Raw genomic sequence first — 25,517 nt, forward strand, 5'->3', positions numbered from 1 at the left:
TTTAGTCAGTCAATCTTCCTGATTGATATAATTAGACCTTACGATTTTAGTCTGCACTTTGTCCTTTTGATATAATCAGGTTCACATTTATCTAGGTCTTTAAATAACCCTTCTGGAACATCATGATTTTCGAACTGAGTAGGAGTCTAAATGGCTGTTTCCCTACTCTTCATTCTTAAACAGAGCTCAGAGATGATTTATTTGCTCATTACTAGCAGAGAGTTCTTGGTCTTCCACCTCTCTTAACAAGGGTTTAATACTCATTTCCTAAAAATACTTCTAGGATTTAGTCACAGAATTTTCCAATAACAAGAACATTATTGTCATATAGTTCTCATCTTCTACTTTAAAAAGCAGAATATGATAATTGCTGAATATGACTTTCCTTTATTGATCCGTTTTGAAATTTTTGCCATTCTTAGCTAATACTATTTCGTGAATTATTTTAGCTATTCTTTACTGTTGTTTAGTGTGTATGAGTTTTGTTATATGATCTTTATGTCCCAAATAATGTATAATAGGCATACTAGAGGCATAGTTCATCTGAAAGAATTTTTTCTTTTATGTAATTTTTTCTTTTGTGTAATTGTTTTATTATAACATGGAATAAACTACAAATTTTATGCAAATCATGCATTATTAAATTTTATGTCGACTCATTTTTTTTTCAGGTAGACCATAGACCTCATATATTCTTTATATACATCCATTCTTTATACAAATAGTATGTTTTATTTATTTCTTTATTTTTTGTAAGTTTCATTGCTTCCTACTTACACATGTATATTTAAACTTACTTTAAAATCCCTTGTTTGGTTTAAAAGATGAAATTTTTTTTTCAGAGAGAATAGCTTTTTTTTCTGGTTGACTTTGTCAGTCATAATGTACATTGTAAGAAGCTGCAAATAGGGTAGTCTTTTAATTACTTTTCTATTGCTGTGATAAGACCATGACCGAGGCAAGCTAAAGAAGAAAGTGGTTAATGATGGCTTAGATTTCAGAGGCAGTTTATGACCATTGTGACAGGGAGCTGGGCAGCAGGCAGAAATGATGCTGGAACAGAAGCTGAACACTCACTGATGATCTGTAAGCACAAGACAGAGATAGAGAGATAGTGAGTGGCATTGACTCACAACCCCAGTGACACAGATACAACAAGGCTAGCATCCTAATCCTTCCCAAACAGGAGCCTGTGGGGACATTCTCATTCAGATCACCACATTCCACTTTCTGGCTCCTATAGACTTTTTGCCACATCAGACTACTATAAAATGTATTTAGTCCAACTTCAGAAGCCCTACAGTCTTGGTCTCAAGACTGTTTAAATTTCCAAAGTCTCTTGAAACTCAAGACCCTCTGTAAAATACAAAAGCAAATTATATACTTTTAACAGAAAATGGTACAAAGTATACATTACTCTTCTAAAAGAAGGAATCAGGCTGTAAGTTAGGAAATACTGGAACAAAGCAAGACCCAAAGCCAGTAGGGAAAATTTCAAATTTTATAGCTTCATGTCAAAGGGTTGGTTTTTTTGTTTGTTTGTTTCTGTTTTAGTTTGTTTTCTGTTTTGCTCCCTCTTAGGCTATTACTACTCCCTGTTTGTAGCTCCCCTTGGCAGATAACACTGCTCTGCCATCTCTAGCATATGTGGCTCCATTACAGCTTCTCACATTTGGCTCTGCCTCCTTTGTAGGAGGGTCCCTTTGCCAAGTGTCTGGCCTCAGTGACTTTTCAGATTCTGTGTTACGTAGGAAGCAGATTTTGTACAGTTGTTGCTTTGGACCTTTATAACTTCCAACCAAAATATTCTTCTGGACATCTACTAACTGCTGATATGACACATTGATAAAGAGCATGCATGTGAACTTGAGTAACTCCCCCCAGCTCCTTCTTCTGCAGATTAAACAGCAGTGCACAGTTCCTAAGATTTCCAGAGGTTATCTTGCCATGCTCATGAAGGAAGGTCTGTCAGGTTTCCTTAGTCATTGCTAAGTGTAAATACTCTCACACTTCTTCCTCTATACTATTTTTGCTGAAAATTACAAACTTACAGAAAAGTGTTAGTTCTAGAGGCATTTAAAAATCTTGCTTTTTTTTTTTTTTTTCTTGCTTGCTTTTTCTTTTTTTCTTTTTCTGGAAATTTTGAATGAACTGAGGACTAAAACATCTCTCTCATGTCCCAGAAACTTTCTTGAAATTCTGATGTAAAATTCCTTTATAGGTTTTCTTTTGCTTATGTGTAGTTAGTTACTTGTAAGTTTGTATAGCATTTATTTGCCTATAAAAGTACTAAACACTTAAAATGTGAATCTTGACAATTGGAGTTACAGTCTTCAGTTCTAGCATATGCTATGTGGCTAATGTCTTAGGCTACTATGGAGAAAGTAGTTCTGTCCTTCCTTGTTTTTTGAGTCATTCTAAAGTGGTACCTTCCTCTGCTATCTTACCTTCAAGTTTCTTACCCAATAAATTATCCAGTTTCATTAATGATTCATTTCTTTTACATGGTAAGTTCTTTATGTATTAGGATTAGAAAGGCTTTCTTGTTTTCTTTAATAATTATAATAAGGAAAGCTGCTTTCTTCTCTGTTAATCAGCATCTGGGATCTCATTAATAAGTCTCGTGTATTTTTATTTTTAAACCTTGAGAGATCCAAAGACAAGGTTAATTGCCTTTTTGAGGCCTTTCTATGTGCTAAATTTTAGAATAGTGTTTCTCTTTTGACTGAGGTACTTATTTTTCTTGAGAAATCAGTGGCTGTTCTGCATTTTAATTCCTGTGTTTTGTGAACATCTGCCAAATTACTAATACTCAAAGAAAGTCACCACTTCTTTCCTTCCAAGCAGTTCCTAGGATGTAACCAAGTTCAGCTTGTTCTAGATCAGTGGATACCGGAACAGAAAGGAGGTATTTCTTACCTGATAATATGTGTGTTCCGATTCTGCTAATCCAGAAATCCAATCACAGTTGTTGAAAATCATCCTTAGTTATTATTTGTTTGGGAGTCAACTCCCTAGTTTAGATGTTTCTGAAATTCAGTCCCTAGATGTGCTTTAGATAGGGTAGAATTTTTACCTCTTTCAGAACACTGCTAAAGAAGTTTTCAACTGGAACATAGTCTGAAGAAGCACTGAGAGCAAAAAAAAAAAAAATCAGAGTGGTGATTGGCCACCTCTGTTTGATTGACAGGTTGCAGGGAGAAACCCATTCGTTCTGGATTAATGGAACTGGAAAACAGAAAACAATTATCAGGTAAAAAAACCCTTTTCTTTAACCTTTAAAATTCACCATTAAAAGATGAGTCAGACCACCAGGGAATTTTTTTTTTTTAACCAAAAAGAATAAAATTTAGTGTCTTGTAAGCAGTGATCTCTGGCTACTACTTCTGAGTGTTCAAAAAAATAGAAAGAAAGAAATTGCTACTGTTTCTCCATGTTCTTAGCCTTTACCGAAAGGGCAGGAATGAATGGAAATAGATGGAATGTATGGTTCATTTATGTTTTAATCCGGGTAGATTCTTTGGGTGGGAGGGAAATCTGTGTATTTTTATTTTCTGAATTGTGTCTGGTCTGTGATTAGGATTCTTTGTTTTCAACGCTGTTAATCCTGCATTTTTCATGATTTTCACAAATTTTATTGTACTCTGCTTATTATACTTATCTTCCCTTTGTCAGGATGTATGTATACTTTTAAATCTTTCCATTATAAAATTCTAGTGACAGTAGTACCAGTTTTGTGTATTTTAATGGCAGTTTTCTGAATTGTGGTTAATATGTTTCAGATTGAAGGCCAAGGACACGGTGCAGTATTTGACTGCAAATGCTCCCCTGACGGCCAGCACTTTGCATGCACAGACTCTCACGGACATCTTTTAATTTTTGGCTTTGGGTCCAGTAGCAAGTATGACAAGGTGGAGTATGATAAACATTGCTTTCCTGTTTCTTAAATACATGGCTCTGGGCTTACATGATTTTCCTTAGTGGGCGAGAGTGCACATTGCTAAAATCAGAACTTAGGGCTAGAGAGATGCTGAGTGGTTAAGATAGTTGCTGCTCTTTCAGTTTAGTTAGAGTTTGGTTCCCAGTACCCATGGCAGGCAGCTCAGAACTGGATGTGACTCCTACTCCAGGGTATTGGATGCCTCTCTCTCTTGACACCTGCACTCACATGCACATACTCATATGCCACTACAAACACACAGCTACACAGAATTAAAAATTATCTGTAAAGTCAGCTCAAAGAATCATACCTTAAATACTCCAGAAACTTGTTTTTAGAAAGCAGTATGAAGAAAACTTCTATAAAATCTTTTCTCTAATTAAATAGTAATTAATTTAAAAGGAGCAACTTTGTACATATCCTGATAGAACAATCTAAATTTGAGTTTTTAACTTGGGATAAATTAACTTTGAATAAAAGATGATAATCTTTTAGAATGAATGAATAATTCATAATTTAGTTTATGGCATTGCAAATTAACCAATGAAAATTGAAGTTATAGCTCTATCAAGTCTGAAATCATAATAATTTTACATTATTGCACTCTAGTGGCAGTGTTTTCTTCTGTCACTTTTTTGTTGTTACTGTTACATAAATCTTGAGGATTAGAGCGTAGCTCAGTGGTTAACATGTGTTTGGCATGTTTGGGATTCCATGTTCAATCCCTCCAAAATACTATGTGCCTAACTATTTAAAATAGAATGTAGTATATGTGAATCTTTGAATGTGTACCTTTGAATGTTTCATGCCAAGATGTAATTTTACTTACCATTTAAATTAAAAAGCTTATTTTTAATGATTTTTTAAAATGTATATGACTTGTTATACTAGGTTTCAGAGAAGAATTCAAGCAGCAGGTTTTTATACAATAGGCCGTGAAGAAAATACAAAGATATGCTTAATATTAAGAACAGAAGATTCTTTAGTTCCTTGAATCCTTCCTTTTAATTCTGGAGATCAAACAGCTCATGGATGCTGATATTAAATCCAAGTCCCATATTGTTCTTTTACATAAAATTTTTAGTATCTTAATTTGTAGTATAGCATTTGGCTTTTCTTGGCATTCTTATCAATTTTTCATGATAAATTTTATTTTTCCAGTATTTTATGGACCTTTCTTTTTACAGATAGCAGATCAGATGTTTTTTCATAGTGATTATCGGCCCCTTATCCGTGATGCCAACAATTTTGTATTAGATGAGCAGACTCAGCAGGCACCTCATCTCATGCCTCCCCCCTTTTTGGTCGATGTTGATGGAAATCCTCATCCATCAAGATACCAGAGATTAGTCCCTGGCCGTGAAAATTGCAGAGAAGAGCAGCTGATCCCTCAAATGGGAGTGACTTCTTCAGGTGGGCATCCGTTTTCATGGTCAGTTTCTCACATATTTTAAAACGTTTTTACGTATTTGTTATAAACAAAGTTCTTTCAAGAAATACATAATAATTACATAATAATTAAAACATTGGAGATTTGAAGCAATAATTCTGCTTCATACCTGTTTCTAACCTCAAGGGATTAATTGGATTGTCTTGTACTTTGTTTATTCCTTTAGCAACATTAATGAAAACCTTCCTCTGTCTTGACCTGCTAAGCCTTGAATATTCGGTAGGAAATTAAATTTGATCCATCCTCTCTAAAACTTAGTTACAAAGATTAATAGTAATCGAAAGTTATAAACAAATACACAGTGATGACTGTGATTGATGTTAATAATAGTGAGAAAACCTAAAACGAGATTGACTATTCATTTTGTTGTGTATTTTGAGACAGGAACTCTTTTTAATTGTTTGTTTGTTTGTTTGTTTGTTTAAGTAATTTGAGACAGGAACTTACTAGGTAGGGTCAGCTAGCCTTCATGGTAGTCTAAACTGTTCTTCAATTTCCAGAGATCCATGTGCTTCTGCCTTTTGAGTGCTAGAATTAAAGTAATGTGCTGGCACACCTGCCTAGAAGTGATCAAATTTTAAAGGTTTGTGAGAAGATAGGCTAAAAAATAAGAGAGCTATTTTTGTGAAGTCATGGAATGTTGAAGTCACATGGACTAAAGAACTGATGATAGTTAAGTGTAGACTCTTTTTCCTATATTTGACAAATGTAACACTGACTTATTAAGTGGAGATAATAAAGAACCTCTAAAGATTCAACCAGTTTTGTCATTAGGAATGTTATTTTTATATTCTGAAAAATATGAAGATACTAATACTTCTAATACTGGTAACTTCTGAATACGTTTTGTGCTGAGTGAGCAATAAGTTCAGGTCGTATAAATAGCAGAGAAGACTCGTGGTGATAGAGCAAGCTATAGGATTCAGTGTATATTGGAATAAGAATGGACATACTAGATTAAAGGTGCTGGTCCTTAAATTAGACATGCCCACACTACATGGAGGGTAAAGAAAAACCATTAGGGGAATTGCTTCCATTGCCCCTTTATAGTATAGACTTGAATCTCCAGTGAGTAAAGCTAAAGTTTCTTAACATACTCACAGAAACTAAGAATAGCTACCAGTTGACAACTAATCATATATTTAGATTCTAGAAGTTTCAGTACTAGAGACGTACTACTCATGGGATTAAAATTAATGAGGATGCATGGAATTCTCTTGGTGTATACCTACCACGATCAGATTTTTCCCAGCTCTCAAGGTAATTTCCTTACCAGGGGTTTTAGGAAAAGGAAATTAAGGAAAAGACAATTATTCAGTGTTACTGTAATTGTTAGTTTCCCTCCATTTTACAGCTTATATAAAGCTTTCATAGATATTTAATCATTGCATCCTAAACATTTACAAAACATATTTTACAGTTGTCATATAATTGGAGACACTATGTGCCTGACTCTTTTGGAGCTTTTAGTAGTGCTAGGTACCTTTATCCTTCCTGAGAATACCCAAAGGTAGAAAGTTAAAACAAGAAAAGGTGATTTTAATGATTGCAATTTCTGAGGGTCACATCATGACAGTGTCGTGAGTAAGGTGGAGCAGCTTAGTCAGTGGAGCAGGGGCATGTGGGTGCAGTTGTTCATGTGCCAGCAGAAGGGAAGAAGAGAACGTTATATTGTAATCAAAGATGGCCACTGTTACTCATCCACTTCCTCTAGTAAGAGGGTCTACAAATTTCAAGAGGCTGGGAAGATGGCCCAGAGCTTGGCAGCTCTGGCTGGTCCTCTGGAGGTCTTAAATTTGGTTCCTGGCAACCACATGGTGGCTCATTACTATATATAATGGTATCTGGTGCCTTCTTCTCGCATATAGGCAGAATACTATATAGATAATAAATAAATCTTTTTTTTTGGGGGGGAGCACACACAAAATAGTGCCACAAACTGAAGACTGAGCTTTCAGAGCATATCCCTATGAAAAAACTCTAGATTCAGAGCAGAACAGAATTATAAAATGGCATGAGCCTGAGATAAACAGCAGCTATTTGTAATGGCTCACAAGAGAACCTTCAGCAGTAATTCTAACTTCTTAGTACTTTTAAAATGTTTTCTAGTTCTCAGAATTGTCCTTATTTTAGAAATGATGATGTACAGAAGTATCAAGTGGAACAAAACCCAATGTTTTTTAAGAAAAATATTAGTGTCGTTACAAACTGCGTTTGTTTGCACATTTAGGCTTATGAAAATTTATTTGCTAAATATTGCAAAGCTGAATAAAACTAGATGTGACTAGTGTAATAATAAATTTATTGAAGTGGAGTTTTGTTACATTGATACCTAAATGTACTTTTTAAATTGTAAACCTAAGCTATGCCAAATTATTAATATTTAAATATTAGGAAATTCAATGTAGACATTTTGCCTTTGCTGTCTTTCTCTACTTTTTAGCTTTGTGAACCAGTCATCTTATTTCTCCTATTTAATTACAGTTTTTTAATGTAAAATAAGTCATCTAATACGTGGTATTTTCTTTTGAGGGGGGGAGGTTTGAGACAGGGCTTCTGTGTATAATGGCTGTCCTGGAACTTGCTCTGTAGATCAGGCTGACCTTGTACCCACAGAGATCCACTTGCCTTGAACACAATCCGACAACTGGGATTAAAAGTGTGGACCACCACTGCCCAGCTTCTAGACTTTCTTATTACTATTTCAGAATATTACTACTTTCAGGATAACATTTGAGTATTTTCTTTACAATTGATGTCCACCCTAAAATCCTGACCTCATTAGACCTTAGAAGGTTAGGGTTAGATTTATTTTATTTTTAATTACATTTTTGTAGGGGTGGTCTGGTGTAGGTGGATTCCTGTGTTCAATCCCCACAGAGCTGGAGTTAACCAAAAGGATGTGGATGCTGGGAATTGAACTAGGATCTTCTGCAAAACCAGCACAAGCTCTTTATTACTGAGCTCTCTCTCCAACCCCAAGATTGAACATTATGTTTCAATTTATGCTAGATTAAGAAAATACATTTGAGAAATGAACTTACTGAGTTTTCTTTTATATTACGTATTTGCCCTTGTACTAAAATAGAAGATTGATAAGGACCTGAAAGAGGGGAACAGGTTGTTCTTTCAAGGGGATTTTGGAAAAATTTCACTGTGAAGGCAAAGAATATTTTTAGTTGCTATTTGAAGGATGAGTTATAATTTTATCATGTGTATCCTTATGGGGAAATTTCAGAGTAAAAAGCAGAAGTCAAGTGTATTTGTATGACAGGCATAAAGGGGACTAATGAATAGGTTTGGTTAAAATAAACCAAATTCTTTCATGTCTCTGAACACTGATCTGACATGTTCTTCACATGCTTAACCTAAGTCTCCATTCAATGCTGTCTTCTCAAAGATGGCTGCTCTGCCTGATGGCTCAGCATATCTTTCTTTCAGTTCCTCTTTCTCTTTCTCATCACCGTATTTTTTTGCATTTTTCACAATCTGCATTTATCTGAAGGCTCATATTTTAATTGTCCCAATCAGGATGGGTTGTGTGCTATAGGAGAAAGATCTCAGTGTCTCTAATTTGTCACTGGATCTCCAATGCTAGGCATAGTCTCAAGAAGACAACCAAGAGTTTATTGAATCAATGTGACAGTTGTCAGAAATTAAGGTGTAAGTAAGGAGTTCTACTTTTGCCACCTCTTATGTAAATGGGAAATTGTGTTTTTGCTACTTCCTAGATATCTAGTATGTCTTTGTGTTTCATTACTTTAAACTGTATAATGGAGTTAATGATTTGGTAACTATAAAGTTTATGAATGGTTGAGTCATGATAAGCACAAAATATGCAGTTATCCTTGTCATCATTACTTTTGTAAATTAAAAATACGTTGTGGCTAGGTTTCTTTGCTATCACTTACAGGTAATGATTTTACGTCTTTACCAAAGGAAAGTTCATGTTTCATTATGGCCTTTTGTGAGACTGATTAGTAATTTTTTTTTTTTTTTTTGGATTATTACATAGGATTGAACCAAGTTTTAAGCCAGCAAGCAAACCAAGATATCAGTCCTCTAGACAGTATGATTCAAAGACTACAGCAGGAGCAAGACCTGAGACGTTCTGGTGAAGCGGGTGTCAGTAATACCAGCCGTTTAAACAGAGGTAAACTGAGATTGTACTATAAAACCTGAGGCCACTTTAATCAACAGCAATAGAGAAGTGACTAGACAATTACAGTACATCCATAATTTGAAACAGGCAACCAAAATGAGATCATGTTTTTTAAGAGTAAGTACAAGGTTTTACATTAGATGAATTTTTAAAATATGTAGATCCTTCCACGTTTTCTTAAGTAAACATTAGAAATAGGTTTCTGTTCTCTACTTCCTCTTTGCTTCGGATATGAGCCAGGATTGGGCAAGTGTTCTTACCGTAAACCTGAACAACATGAAAAATCAGCGTATTATGTCATCTTCAAAGCATAATCAAAGTCAGTTTTAGTTCTTTGCTCTTTGTATATTTAATGTTAAGAAAAAAGTTAAATTGTTGAATAAAAAAAATGTCCTGTATTTGCTTTTCTTAATTCTTGAAAGACTTAGCAATTTTTAAGTAATGATATTGTACTTGCAGTAGATGAACAGTCCAAATTATGATTCATTACTTTATCCAATCAATTGAATAACTACATTTTTTTTTTACTAAACTTTTGCTCATGATTTTTTATGATAATGGTAATTGAATTATTTGCTATCAAAGCTTTGTGTGCAAGGAAATGTAGGTCGTTTTTGGTTATAAACTTAAGTGAGGTGAGTGTCTAAGTAGAACTTAACCATACTGATTTTTTTTTTCCTCTTTTAGGGTCTGTAAATTCTACCTCCGAAGTTCATTCACCACCAAATATAGGGTTGAGGCGCAGTGGGCAAATTGAAGGTGTGCGGCAGATGCACAGCAACGCTCCAAGAAGTGAAATAGCTACTGAGCGAGATCTTGTTGCTTGGAGCCGAAGGGTAGTGGTACCTGAGCTCTCGGCTGGTGTAGCTAGGTAAGGGGAATTATCAGTTGGTATTTACAATAACTGCTTGTATTCATTTTGACTAATATTCTTGAAAATACCATTTCTACCTTGTGATTTATTTTAAACTTTTATTTTAAGCTTATCACTGCTAAAAAATGAATTTTGAAATAAAATGGTATGAGATAGGAGTGTTATGATAGGAGAAAGGGTGATAGGTTAGGTTCGCTAAATGTTTGAATACCAATTCAAATTTCACCTTGTCCTGTTGGTATCCTTTGTCTGTGTCAGCATGAATATGCAGGCATTTGTCTGTGTGTATATGTGCAGAATTTAGTAGTTGATGTCAGGTGGCTTCCTTTGTTGTCGTACACTTTATTTTTCGACATGGGGTCACTGACTGAACCTGGAACTCATTGATTAACTAGGCTAACTGGCCAGTGAGCTCCAGGGACTCAGCTGTGTGTTACGTCCTCCCACATAGTCCACATAGTCCACATAGTCCCAGCGCTGGGGTTAAGGATGCACTCAAGCTGTACCATCTGTTCTGTAGGCAGGTGCTAGGGATCCAAGTTCAGGTTCTCATGTTTGTGCAATAGCACTTCCTTTAACTAGTGAGCCACATGAAATACCACCATGTACCTATCAGAACATCTCAAAAAGTAAGTGATAGCACCAAGTACTGGGTAAAACCGCTTTACTTTTTTCTATTTTACTTTTGTGGCAACATAATATGACACAGACAATCTGGAATTCTATTTTGTACTTTATTATGCAACTGTCATATATGACTTCAACAATTGTATCTTGGAAATTTACTCTTATTAGCATATGGTAATCATAGATATTAATGGGCTTCATTATGACATTCATTCATTCCATATGTTTGTGATTTTGATTATTTTCACCTGATCCCCTTGTTTTTCATAACTTTTTTCCTCTTATACTTTTGGTATTTGTTTGTTTTGGTGACCCCATAAGATTAATTATGATTGCTTAAGTGAGCATAGGTAACAGGTAACTTATATGGACTGGGCAGCTTACTAGTATACACCACTGAAAAAAATGTCTCTTCCTCAGCAAACATTAACTACCAGTAGCTTTTCAAGGAAGGATGAGACCTTGTGTCTCAACTCTAAAACTACCATTAATTTCCTGTAAATCCTCAGAGAGCTTTGTGGCCTTGTGGATCTCTCCCTTCCCCATCACTTTATTTGAGGGACCCAACTGCTATGAGTTCATGAGTGCAGTAGCCAAACCAAGGGGAACAAACCCAGATTTCCTTCAGTGGTATATTGTTAAGCAAACTGTGAATAATTCTACTTTATAAAGAAACAACTTATGGATGAAGTAACTTAGATAAATCTGTCTTGAACCATCTCAAAGTTACTGTTTGATTTCATTTATGAACATGAATCATGTTCATTTATGAACATGAATAATGTTACAGGGTTGGAGAGCATATTAGTGGTCACTAAGAATTCGGAGAAAGATTTGAAGTAGAAGAAAGTGTTAGTATGATAATAAAATGGCAACACAAAACATCTTTGTGTTGATGGAATGTTCTGTATATTGATGTGGCAAATATGCAAGAATACACATAATACATTAGCATAGAACCAACATTCACAAGTGAGTAGCCTTAAAATTGGAGAAACCTGAAGGTTGACTAGTTGTTTACATCATTGTCAGCACCATAATACTGTACTATATTTTTGCAAGATTTTACTATTGAAGAAAACTGAATAAAGATTACAAGAATTTCTGAGCCCTTTTTCACATCTATATGTGAATTTAAGATTATTTCAATATGAAAGTATAAAAAGGTAAAAAACTTTCTGAAGATTTAAATTTCATTTTTCATGAATATGATTAAATTCAAACTAAAATGAAAGTATTAATATGCTGTAGTATGAAAGTATCAGCAGTGCATGATATTCTAAATATTCCTTCCTGTTTTTCAGCTTGGGAGAAATTAAAGCTTAAAGACTCAGTTTCCTTGCAAGTCAATAAAACTTCCAAGATAAAGTAAAAATAAAATTCTCTAGTTCTAAAGGGTTGGATTTAATGAAACTAAAATTCAGAGTTAATACTCTGTCTTTTCTTTTTTTCCTCCTGTTCATTTAGTTTCAGCTTGATGTCTGGAATGGAATATGGCTTTTGTCTTTTGAGTGGTAGGGTAGGATATATGTCACTGGAAAAATTATGTCTGCTTCAGGAATTGGTGGTTCAACTTTAAGGCTCTGCAGTTAATAGATTGCATGTATACTGTTTGACATATAGGAGTGTGTAAGCACAAGCTAATGGAATATTTGGAATATTCCAAATAAGAAAGAGGTCTTGATAAAACTTTGCAGAATTTAATGCTTGACTTGATTTTTAATTACCACAGCAGAAACATTTTGAAGTAAGGAGAGAAGCAAAACAAGTCTCTTATGTCCTGAGCACGTGTTCCACCTGGAAAGAAAATTCTAGAACTAACCTCACATTGTTACCTTAATATCTCACTTTCATTTTAAAAAATCAGTTGCAAAACTGTATATTAATGTTTATGTTTCTTAATATTCTCTTTTAGTAGACAAGAAGAATGGAGAACTGCAAAGGGAGAAGAGGAAATAAAGAGTTACAGGTCAGAAGAGAAAAGGAAACACTTAATGGTTGCAAAGGAGAATAAAATACTTACTGTCTCAAAGGTAAATATTTGATGTTTAATGTTATGGGGCTAAGTCTAACGACCAGTTAAAAGCTTCCTCTTAAAATTATAAGCATTAATATAAGAAATTAATATTAATAACAATTACTATAGTTTCTGGTTATTTATTTGGATTATTTTACTTTTTTCACTTAAAACTTCTGTTTATGCAATTTTTGTCTCTTAGCATGTCTTTTCTCCAAATGCCAAGTTGTGTGTGTGTGTGTGTGTGTGTGTGTGTATTACTAATCAAGTTAAGAAAGTGTTTTTCATTTCTTCCATTAGTTGTATATTATAAAACTTTTTTTGTGGCTGTTTTATTCTTATCTGTTATTCGTAATCGACTCATGTGATGTTTGGTAGAACGAATAGCCCTTTTCATTATTAAGATGGATAGGTTGATGGCTAGAGAAATCTCTTAAGTGGTTACTAGTACTTGCTGCTGTTCAAGAGAACCTGGGTTTAGTTGCTCGCAGTTGTCTTCAGTTTCGGGGGAATCCAGCAGCCTTTCTGAACTCTATGGACACTAGTTGTAACATGGCACACATACAGACATGCAGGGAAGTCACAAACACTTAAAAAATGAAGAATAGAGTGTCCCTCGTATTTAGTCTTGCAGTGGTCCTACTCTGCAAGACTTGTATTTCCCTCTTCTAGCTTAGCTCTCAAAGTTTCAGAGCTATCAGTTCTGGAGTTTAAAATATCTATGAAACAGCTTCTCAAGCAAGCCTTCAATTATCACTGAGCAGTAATTTAAACAAAGAGAAAATTCCTGGTTTCTGACCAGCTTACTCCTTGGGAGAGATTGACAAGATTGATTCAGTTTATAAGGTGTTTGCTGCCTAGCCTAGAAAGCAAAGTTGGATCCCAGAAACCAGCATGGTAGGAGAGAACTGACTTCACAGTATTGTCCTCTGACCTTTACATGGGTACTACTTACATACAAACACACAAATAAGTGACTGTGATTTAAAAATGGGGAAGACTGGAGACTTTTTTCATTTTCGTATTTCTCCAGGATTTGACCACATAACTTAAGATGATAGTCTGAATTCTCAGTTAAGGTTATGGGATTAAGATTCAGTCAGTAGGAAGATGTAAAGAGTGGATATGCTCTTTGATGCTGCTTTTTAGCAACATTATGCCACGTTTATCATTGGCCACAGCATTATCTCGTGATACTCTAATAAACTAGCCTCTATTTTTTTGCTCAAATGGGAGAAAATAAGTATTAGTTAACAGCAGGCTTTCATCAAGGCATTTAAAATAGCCAAGTATGGTAGCTATTGTCTAATCCCAGCATGTGGGAGGCTGAGGTAGGAGAATCCTAGAAGCTTGAGGCCAAATCTACTTAAATTGCTTCTTATGTTTTTCTATTTGGAATTTATCTTACTAGACATATCAAATTGTGGATATGGCTTTCCATAGTGAGAACATAGTAATTTCAAATGGCATGGATTTAAGTAGTTAGAAATTTTTATGCCAAATGAAAATGAATATTAAAATTTTAATAGTGGATTAATCAGTGTTTGACAAAGTAGAGCATCATTTTGTTTTTATCTTTACATACTTTCCAAGATTTCTATAAAACTTAGAACAAACGTGTTTAGAGAGAATCTTGGGGTTCTGTGACCATTGATTTCACTTTCTTTCTTCACTGAGTATAATTGTAGGTTTAGAGTTACATTGTGTCAGATTTTTCTACTGTTCTCTTCTAATGTCAGGTTCATTTTTTTTTTTAAATACTTGTTTTTGTGAATGGTTGCCTGCTTGTATGTTTGTGCACTCTGTGCATGCAGTGCCAGTAGAACCCCTGAAGTTTAACAGATTGCTGTGAGCCGATGTTTGCGTTCTGGATTTGAATTCAGGTCTTCTGCAAGACCACCAGTGCTCTTAGCTGACTGTCTCTTTAGCTTTAAGTTCATTATTGTTTAGGGTAATTTTTAAAACTTTCTTTTTTACTCTCAGGTTTGTCTATGATATATGTTCAAGGTTTTCTTCATTTGTACAACTCAGTTCTAAAACCCTAAAACACTGGCAATTTTTTTTTTCTTTTTGTTGTTGAGGCAGGGTTTCAGCTCTGGATCCTTCTGTCCCGGCCTTTCTTCCAAGTCCCGTGTTTCAAATTTGTTTTTATTTGAAACTTTGAGCAGTAGTTAACTGGTTTTCATATTCTTGTTTATGAACATATATTTCAGTCTGAATGGTCAACCTGCTGCCTTTCCCCGTTACTAGTTAAATGATTAGGTTTTGGGGTTTTTTATTTTTTCTTTATAGGGATCGTTGGTTCTTTTTCTTAGCATCTGGTTTTCTGTAACAACGTCTGTGATGTGATGTATTTCATACTTGAAGTTGCATGTTATGTTAGGAGCATGTTATGTTTGAATGTATGTTACTGTTTGACTATGTTAATTTGTTCTTGATTGTTTCCATCTGAAGATGTTTGGTTCCCCGCCCCCTTTGGGGTAGGTAGGTTAGAGATAGGCTTGAGAGAGGGTCTCTACATAGCCCTGACTGCCCTGGAACTCTTTACATAGCTGAGTGTAGCCTTGCACTCACAGAGATATACTTGCCTCTGCCTCTTGAGTCTGGGATTAAAGGACTGGGCCACCATGCCAAGGTTGCAGGTGACTTTCTTGAGATTTATTAAAGAAAGAATTTCAGTTGGTACCATAGACTAAAAAAAAAATAGTCCATTTCAGTGATACCTTTAATATGTATGAGCTTCCCATAATAATTGCTTTTATGCAAGAAGGCCTATTCCTTAAAGTCTATTGTGAATAAATGTTACTTTTATTTTTCCAGAATCATGCTCATGAGCATTTCTTGGATCTTGGGGAGTCCAAAAAGCAACAGGCCAATCAACACAGTTACCGTACAAGATCTGCACTGGAAGAAAATCCCAGGCCACTGGAGGAGATAGAAAATGGGACTAGTTCTTCAGATGTAAGATCTTAGTACATTCACTAATCTCTATATATCTTGTACTTATATTTTAAATATGACTTCCATTATTTGTGTTCATTGATGTATTTCTAATTTTGTTATGGCATTTTTGGTTTTATACTAGTCATATCTTTCATTTAAAAAAGAGCAGCCATCCAGAGATATCATTTAGTCAATCTTAAATTTACAAAGCAGATAGTTCATATGGATTAATTATTTTGAGTTCTCTTGGTAAGTAAGAAGGATACCTTGAGAATGGAGTGAGTATGTTAAGTACAAAATATTAATTAATGAAAATTCTGTAAGGGTTCTGAGGTTCAAAGATGTTTTAGCTTTATATCTATGTAACTGTTTAATGGTGACCAATCATTATACAGGTTCCCTTTATATTAAACCTGAGATTTTAAATTTATTCCCTGATGTTCTGTTTTAGTCTGACTATAACAGTATTTAGAAGCAGTTGCCCTTTTTAGTGTTTTTTGTTTTGTTTTGTTTTGTTTCCCTTTATTTTTTTTAAGCCCAGTAAAAAATTTAGAGCTTCTTTCTTATTCTTAAATTTTTACCATTACTTATATACAACTTGTATCTTGTGTTATGAATATTTCAGAATTTTCTTGAGTATCCGGGGTGACCCTATTCACAATGTAGGTTAGTCTCCTAATCTCAGGTGCCATGAAATATATCTGTAACCCATCATGTAGGAGACATTTGCTTGAGTCCAGAAATTTGAGGCTTGTTTTGGCAATAATATGTAGATCCAATCCCAAAAACAATTTTTAAAAATTAATAATTAGAAAAATGTGTTATATCATTCTGTGATTCTTTTCCAACAGGATTTATTATCTTTTTTATTTTCTTATAGACTCTATTTTTGACTAGTAAAGAATATTCTTGAGAGACAGGAAAGATCTGTTTTCTCATATTAGCCAGAATAAACCAGCTATTGCAGGGAATCTCACGTTTTAGTCATACCTTTTCATTGCAAACAAATTTTCTTCTTCATAGGGAAGAAGTCTGCTGCTGTTCTAGAGTTTAATTTCCTGTTGCCACCTTTAACATTAACATGTGAATTGTTCTCAGTCAGACTTCACTGCCTCCCACAGACCTGCCTTCTGTACCTTCTTTAGAAGAATAGTTGCTTCCTTCTAAAAGACTTGTTATTCCAGGAGGAATCAGGAGGTCTTTACAGTACTTAACACAATGTTATAATTACTTAAGACAAAAAAAACTTACGGTGCACTTTCTTTAAGCCCTGCTATAAGTTAGAATGATGTGGTTATTTTATCAAAATGGCAGAAGTATAAACTAATTATCTGATATGAGAGATGGGAGGGGTTGATTTTGTTGCAACAACAATGTAAAATACTTTTACTATCCAGTTTATCAGGAACTTAGGTGTTTTGACAATTACAGCAGTGGCATGACAATTTCAGGCAAGTTTAGCATTCTTTTAAAGCAGTTAAGTAAATCTTCTTAGAGAAACTAGAGTATGTTTATAGAAAATAATTACTAATGGAAAGAAGCCTGGCTTTTTTTGGTTGAAGTATTTTGTCTTTTAATGTTTTGAATTAAAAATTAATTTTATTTCTTTTCTCTCCCTTTAAGGAAAAACATGAAATTATCATTTATTTATAGATTTCACTTAGCTTACTAAACACTTGAATAGTTACGTAGTTCACATTCTTCACTATGATAACAAAATAGGAATACTTTCTCCCTTTTAAAAAAACACATACAAACAGACAAGCAGCACTAAAAAGACTCAGAAGGTTGCATTTATATATTTTTTGCAGTAAATATATAGGTAAATAAAAACTACAAAAAGAGTCCAGTAAATGGGATCTGGTGATTAAATAAATTTTTAACAATTATTTTTCTTTAACTTGTAAAGAGTACTGCCCTCTTGGAATGGTTTAAATGTGCCTACCAAGTAGTAAAACTGAATCATTCTTGTTTAAAATTACCAAGGCTTTGGACTGCAGTGACCTAGGGTGCAATAAAGCCTTTGTTCATAATGGTTGTGCTGCTTCAAACAAATTTCTGTAAGTTCCTAAAACTTTTATTTCTTGTATTGAGGTGACTTATTCTTATTTCTAATCCTTGTTAAATCTAAATAACATGACAAACACAAAGCACTTAAAATAGTTCAGTAACTTGGGAAATGATCTGTTGGAATATGGCATTTGTATAAAGAACATATATACCATTTCTAATAAAAAGTAAAAGCTTTATTAAAAAAAATAGCTTCACCCATAGTATTCTCTGAACTTTGAAGAGGAGAAACAGTTTGTCGCTCTGTTGATGATTTTTTTAATATAATTTTATTTTTTATATTAATTACAGGTTATTTGTTTTGTATCCCAGCTGTAGCCCCCTCCTTCATTCCCTCCCAATCCCACCCTCTTTCCCTTATCTCCTATGCCCTTCCCCAAGTCCACTGATTGGGGAGTTCTTCCTCCCCTTCCATCTGACCCTAGTTTATCAGGTCTCATCAGGGCTGTGTTGTCTTCCTCTGCGGCCTAGCAAGGCTGCTCCTCTCTTGGGGATGAGGGAAAGTCAAAGAGCCAGCCACTGAGTTCATGTCAGAGACAGTCCCTATTCCCCTTATTAGGAAACCCACTTGGATACTGAGCTGCCGTGGGCTACATCTAAGCAGGGGTTCTAGGTCATATCCCTGTATGGTCCTTGGTTGGAGATACAGTCTCATAGAAGACCCCTGTGCCCAGATATTTTTGGTCCTTGTGGAGCTCCTCTCCTCTCCAGGTCTTACTAATGCCCCTTCTTTCATATGATTCCCTGCACTCTGCCCAAGTTTTGGTTATGAATCTCAGCATCTGCTCTGATGCACTGCTAGGTAAAGTCTTTCAGAAGCCCTCTGTGGTAGGTTCCTTTGCTGTTTCTTGTTTTCCCTTACCCACATGTTGTTGATGATTTAATCCCCCTCTCATTGGATAAAATAAGGCTAGCGATGGAATGAATGCTGTTTTTTTTTTAATTTTAATATTAAATAAAATGTACCATTCTGAAACCATTTACACTGAGCTTTAAAAAACGTTCAAGAATTATAAATAAGTTTTGTATGTTAACTGTGGAGGTTGATGTCAGTCACTTAATAAATTTGTTCTTAAGCTTTTAAATAATGAAGCCTATGGTTTGACTGTAAACCTGTAAATCTAGCAATTGGGAAACTTGAAAGAGAATCAGAAGGTTGTAGATATAGCTGAGAACTGTCATGTCTAAAACCCTATATCCAATTCTCAGCTCTAAAAAATAAAAATGAAGCCTGGCAATTATCTGGAGTTGGTCTGAATGTGGTTTTAATTTATAATATTTACGAACATTTATTTATTCATGTTTTTAGAATAAAAATACAAAAGTAATATTTTTCAACACCCAAGTCAATTTTTAGGCATTTCCTTATGAAATCTGTCTTGCCTATCACAGGAAGGTGAAGTGGTTGCTGTCAGTGGTGGAACGTCTGAAGAAGATGAGCGAGCATGGCACAGTGATGGCAGCTCCAGGTATAAGTGAAGGGAGTTTTACTTTTCTAGCTTCCACTATCTCTGCCCACCCAAATCTTGGATATAAAATTATGTGAAGAGTCTTTTGTTTAAGAAAAGTTTAGGTTTTCTTCCTGACGTGTCTTAGAAAAGCTGCAACTAGATCTGTAAAGTGCTCTTTTTAACTCGTCTACTTACTTGTTACTGTATTTTTGATGCTGTATTTATCATACAGAGTTATAAACTAGCTTCACTGCTATTTTGAGGATTATGTAAGCCTCAGATTATGAAAGTCAAGAGGTTCTATTGAATTACCTTTTATTTGACTGTATTTATGATATATTAATTTTCTTTACCAATAATGAAAAGCAATTGCATCTTTCTATTGCTGTCTTGTTTGATCATGCAAGTTAGAAATCCTTCAACAACTTGTGAGAGTTTCACATTCATAGAGGCTTAATATCTTCATTACAAGGTTTTAATGGTCAGTGGGGATACACCCGTGGTTAAGGAAGTTATTAGTTGTTTCTTACATTTTTTTTTCCTGCTTCAGCAGTTCCTAAATTGGACTTTCAAAGGAAACATTAAGTAGAGGCTGTAAGTTTCCTGCAAGTTTCTAATCAGTTCTAGATTCAAAGGCTTTCCTGGCCCTCAATAATGATTCTTAATAGTATATAAATGTGTATAGATAGTGTTTAATAATTTTCTGTTTTTGAAGAATGAAATGCTCATGATTTGAGAACCTGTACTAGAAGAGAGCATTTGAAAACAGTATTTATCTTATTTAAAAGCAAATTGAAAGATCATGCATGGTGGCACACAGGTTTAATCTTGGTACTCAGCAGAAAAAGAGGATCTCTGGAATTCTCTATGCCAGCCTGTTACACAAAGTGAGTCCCGGCCCAGCCAACTAAATAGGAAGATTGTGTGCTAGGGAAAAGAACAAATCATTTAAACAACAGAATCATAGTAGAAAAACTTCATTTCTTTAATGTTTCCCATCTAGAATGAACAAAACTACTATTTAAAATCTGTTGTTAGCTTACTAGTTAGTATTGGAACTACAAGATCATACATCACACAGAGCTGATGATTTAATGTAATGTGATATTAGATTTTAACAATTAATTCATCCCTTTAAGACATTTATAGTTATAAGTCTATGTAAAATAAGCAAAAACTCTAATGTATTAAAAGTGAAAATAAGACAATTGAACTAGATATGTGTGTGGTGCCATATCAGGACTGCCTATATCTGTAAAGGTAAATTGTAAACGACATGGCAAGCATGATTGATAGGGGTGTGTAAGAGAGTTCCTCTTTAATTTTTATCTGTAATGAATAGGTAGATAAAATATTCTTAACTGAGTCTAATTATTGTGGTCCTAGGGTTGATAAAACTTAGGACATTCTGTGTGCAAGGGAAAAAAGTCGTACTGAGCCATCCTCCTACCCTGAAATTATGTCATTTTACATGCTAAGTAATGTTTATGACTTAAACTTTTCTACTGTGTGGGTACACTTTCACTTGCCAGTTCAGTATCTGCCTACTATGAGAATTTCCATTGTTTAAGAAGTTCATCCTTGCTTGGGAGTGGTGACACATTCCTAGCACTTTGGGAGCAGAAGCAGGCAGATCTCTGTGAATTCAAGCCCTGCTTAGTCTGGTCCGCAGAGTGAGTTCCAGGCCAGCCAGAGCTACATGAAGAAAGCTTGTCTCAAAAACAAACATACAAAGAAACAAACAAAAAAACCTTTATCCTAAGCCAGGCATGCTACTGCATGCCTTTAAGTCCAGTACTCTGGAGGCAGAGACAAACATACTGAGACCCTGGTCTTAAAAATAAAGAATTTCATACATTGACTAGTTTAGTGGTAGAGTGCTTACAAGGCTTCAGTCATCAGCAGATTAAAGACTTAAGAATTTTAAGATTCCCTCATGAAAGAAATTCCTTTGTTTCCTTATTCTTTTGTATGCATGTTGGCTCTCCAAGGCTCTTTCTACTTCTGCTTGAACTGAAAAAGGTGATATTCCCTTCCTTATTTCTTATATGCCAAATATTGTTGACATTTGTAAAATAGTATGCTTCTTAAAATTGGAAAAGGTTAAGTTTTATTTTTCCATGACAGTTGTAAATTTTATTTTTAGATATAAAGGGGAGTTGACCATAAGGAAATAGTTTTTAGTTCATGCCTTTTACTCTGTGTGTGTTTCTTAAAACTATACCATATATTTGTGACTTAAAAGTTGCTTTTTTCTTTTTAGTGACTATTCTAGTGATTATTCTGATTGGACAGCAGACGCTGGAATTAATTTGCAGCCACCAAAGAAAGTTCCTAAGCATAAAACCAAGAAAGCAGAAAGTAGCTCGGATGAAGAAGAAGAGTCTGAAAACCAGAAGCAAAAACACATTAAAAAGGAAAGAAAAAAAGCAAATGACGAAAAAGATGGACCAACATCACCAAAGAAAAAAAAGCCCAAAGAAAGGAAACAAAAGGTTGATTTAAAAATTTTAAGTCTAGTGTTTTCTTCTGGAGAAGTTACTAAGTGCATAAATGTAAAAAGTCCAACAAACATTGTTGAGGTTTATTAAATAATAATAGAAAAAATTCAGACTTACATAATAAGCAGTAGTAAGGAGCATGAAGATAGGTGAGCCACAAGTGTTTAGAATACTTGACATCTAAGCATGTTTACTTAGAATACTACCATAGTTTAAATATTTTAGCATTTAATTTTTAAAAAGTTTAAAAATCCAGTTTATTTACATAAAGAAAATAATGTAAAGCATTTTGTTTACTAATTGTTCTTATATTTAGCTTACTAATTATTATTGTGAAAAATACAGAAAACCTCCAGGGGAGACATCCCATGAAATATGAATTACAAAACTTGTTGTAGTTGACCATACAGCAAGTACAAACAGTTCTTACAGCAAATTTTTATTAAATATAGTGTGCAAACCACAAGTTTTCACTTTTTGGGTTTGTAATGTGTTTGTTTGGTTTCTTAGTTCAGTCTGGATAATTTGAAAGTAGTGAATGAAGTCCTCATAAAGCTGAAAATTTTTAACCAGGAAATGAGAATGTCAGTATTTTTTTTTTCCAGAAGTAAATGCATCTTAATCTCCTTTCTAAATTGCTTTAATAAGGATCTCATGTAATAATTGCTCATGGAAATGTTGTGGGAGATAACAGGTGAAGTTGCCTGCTCCCAGCCAAGCCTGACTACCTAAGTTTGATCCCAGAATGTAGTGATGCATATCTTTAATCTCAGCACTTGGGAGACAGAGTCAGGCAAAGTTTGGTGAGTTTGAGGCCAGCCTGGTCTATGTAGCAAATTATAGGATAACCAAGGTTACATACTGTTGGTGTTAGGTTTTAAAAATTTTTTGCGTCTTTTATATCTCTTTCTCCCTACTCCATCTCAATCCCTTCCAACATCCTAACACCAGGTAGGGGAGATAAAGGGTTAGTGGGAAGCAGGAGCAGCGTTGTTCTTTCTTGGCGCCTCCATATGCTAGGTGTTGTGGCGTTCATTCTCTCTCCAGAGTCCTCATTTAAAATACCTGGAGCTTGCAAAGAGCTCTTCTCAGAGTCCACATGAGGCAAATAGTCTGCTGCTGTGGACTGTCTGAATCAGTCCCATATCCCACACCTGGGACCAAAACAAAAACATGTTTATATCCACACCAACATACAAAGATGCTGTCCTCAAACCCCCACCAATTTTTTTTCCTTTACTTTCTTTAGAGCCAAAAATGTTATCATTTGTATAATCAAATGCTATTGTGCTCTTCTTTATTCCCATGAAACTTTGAAAATTACAAGAATAGATCTGTACTAGGTCTTGATTTAATTTTTGCTGGTTGAATTCATATTTATTTCAGCTCTATAATTATAACTTGCTGTAATTTGGGTTTATAATGAGAAGATGGTTCTTTTTACATACCTCCCTTGCATTTTGAGAGGAAGTTTTACCAAAGACAGTGTCATATTTGTCTTCAGCTTTTACCTCCTGTTACGAAATTCTGTTCCTTGGCTGTGTCAGAATATTGTAGAAGGATTTGTTGATGGGACATACTTAACGAGGTTAAGGTATTATGGGTTGGGCCATTTGACAAGACTTTTGCTCCCATATTTACCAGTAGAGCCAACAGGACGGGATAATAAACTTGTTTTTTGCATAGTCTTCAAGTTATCTCAGGCAACACAAAAGTATTTCGTCTGTAGGTGTAAAGTTGTAAATTGGAAAGCACTTGGCAAGCAGATAAGTGCATTATTACTAAATATATGAAAAAAGAACACTTTTCATATGACTGAGTTTTAATTAAGAAAAGCATGACAGATACAAAGAATGGTAACAAAAGAATTTTTCAGCAAATTCAATAAACTATTCAGGATTCAAAGTTTATTAAATGTGAGCAGTAAAAGTAAGTACACGCCAATATTCTTACTCTGAAATTAATGTGTAATTAATAATATGTTCTAATGCCTAAGATAACACAAGGAATGCCACATATTTTAGAGATAATAATTTAGAAATCTGATGGGATAAATAATTAATTGAGATCAGCCTAGAGTTGTTAACTCTACCTCCAAAATAAGGAATTCTGAAGTCATATAGCAGGATGTTTTAAAAAGTACTTAATGAATTCTAATGGTTAAATACTAAGTGTCAGAAATCTTCTTCAAGGAAAGTCATCGGGTATTGAGGTGTATCCTTACAATTCCATGTGATACCAAAAATCTTATTACAAGTTTGCTTACCTATTTAGTGTATAATTTATACCTTTGGTAAGACTTACTGTCTATCTGTGTCAACACTGACAATTTCTTTATTGGGAGGCATAATGTCCTGGTATAATTAATATGCTGTAGTTGAGCTAAAATTGAGAATTCAAAACTTTTTTAATCAAAAGAACTTTGTTTTGTTTTTTTCAAAAGAACTCTTAAAGCAAACCTTTGCTTACAACCTCAGTGCATAAAACCAGTAAAATTAGAACCATTCTAGAGGAAATTATTGGGTTTGGTTATTCGGGCTCTTAAGATCCTAGGTTTTAGTTTTTGGTCAGTTGGCTCTGATGTTGAGTGAAGCCAGAGCATCATGATAAAGAATATGCTCACCTCATTGTGACTGGGAGAGAGAAGGGATTAGGATTCCAGTGTCCTGTCCTACTTCCACCCCAGAGCATCTCTTCGGCAATACAATTTTCTTCCCTCGGGCACTATCTCCTGAAAGTTTTAACTAACTCCCTTCATCACCGCAGAGGATCAACCAAGCTTTGAGCATTTGACATGGTAGGGAAGCACAACATTTAGACCCCAAACAGTGGCTGGGCTTAACTTGATGATAAACATTTGTGATTCACATAACTGCTTACATATCACCAGATTTAATAATGTTTCTTAGCTCTTGTAAATTTTTTTTTTCCCTTGAGACAGTTTCTTTTTGCAGACCTGCTGTCCTAGAACCCATTCTGTAGAGAAGGCTGGCCTTGAACTCAGAGAGATGGGCCTACCTCTAACTCCCCAGTGGATAAGTGTCTCCTTCAACTTTGCTCTACCTCGACCTTTTTCACTATAGTGATCACAAGTCCATTAATTAATACTGATTTTATTTTTATTTGAACATTTAATCTGCCAGGGAACTATGATCTTGCCTTCAAAACATTCAGCATTTGATTGTCTTTTAACCAGGTCAGTTGTCTGGATATTGAGCTGAATCATTTAGAGTTGTTTTATTTCACCTTGTCCTTTGCTTGTACCCACTATATCTTCAGAGGACAATTTTATTTTCTCTGTAAATGTAATCTCTCTTTAAATATAATTTTACAAAATTAAAATATAATTACATTATTTCTCTTTCTCCCTTCAACTCCTTTCCATGTTCCCTATCTCAGATTTATGGTGTGTATGGGTATAAGTCTGTTTAATATTGTGTGTGTGTGTGTGTGTGTGTGTGTGTGTGTGTGTGTGTGTGTGT

The 25,517-nt window shown here is 34.6% G+C and overlaps 1 protein-coding gene across 1 annotated transcript in view; it reads left to right on the forward strand.

Annotated features, from left to right (window-relative positions):
• Phip (pleckstrin homology domain interacting protein) overlaps positions 1-25,517 on the forward strand; it is a gene marked incomplete in the record, with an annotated part of 120,542 nt that overhangs the window by 59,606 nt on the left and 35,419 nt on the right. Inside the window, 8 exon segments of the mRNA XM_055602467.1 lie at positions 3,783-3,911; positions 5,128-5,353; positions 9,406-9,543; positions 10,240-10,423; positions 12,969-13,086; positions 15,891-16,031; positions 19,476-19,552; positions 21,798-22,029. Coding sequence (XP_055458442.1) covers positions 3,783-3,911; positions 5,128-5,353; positions 9,406-9,543; positions 10,240-10,423; positions 12,969-13,086; positions 15,891-16,031; positions 19,476-19,552; positions 21,798-22,029 — 1,245 coding nt within the window.

This window comes from Psammomys obesus, unplaced genomic scaffold, assembly GCF_907164565.1.
Source record: "Psammomys obesus unplaced genomic scaffold, mPsaObe1.curated_primary_1811, whole genome shotgun sequence".
Lineage (NCBI taxonomy): Eukaryota > Metazoa > Chordata > Mammalia > Rodentia > Muridae > Psammomys > Psammomys obesus.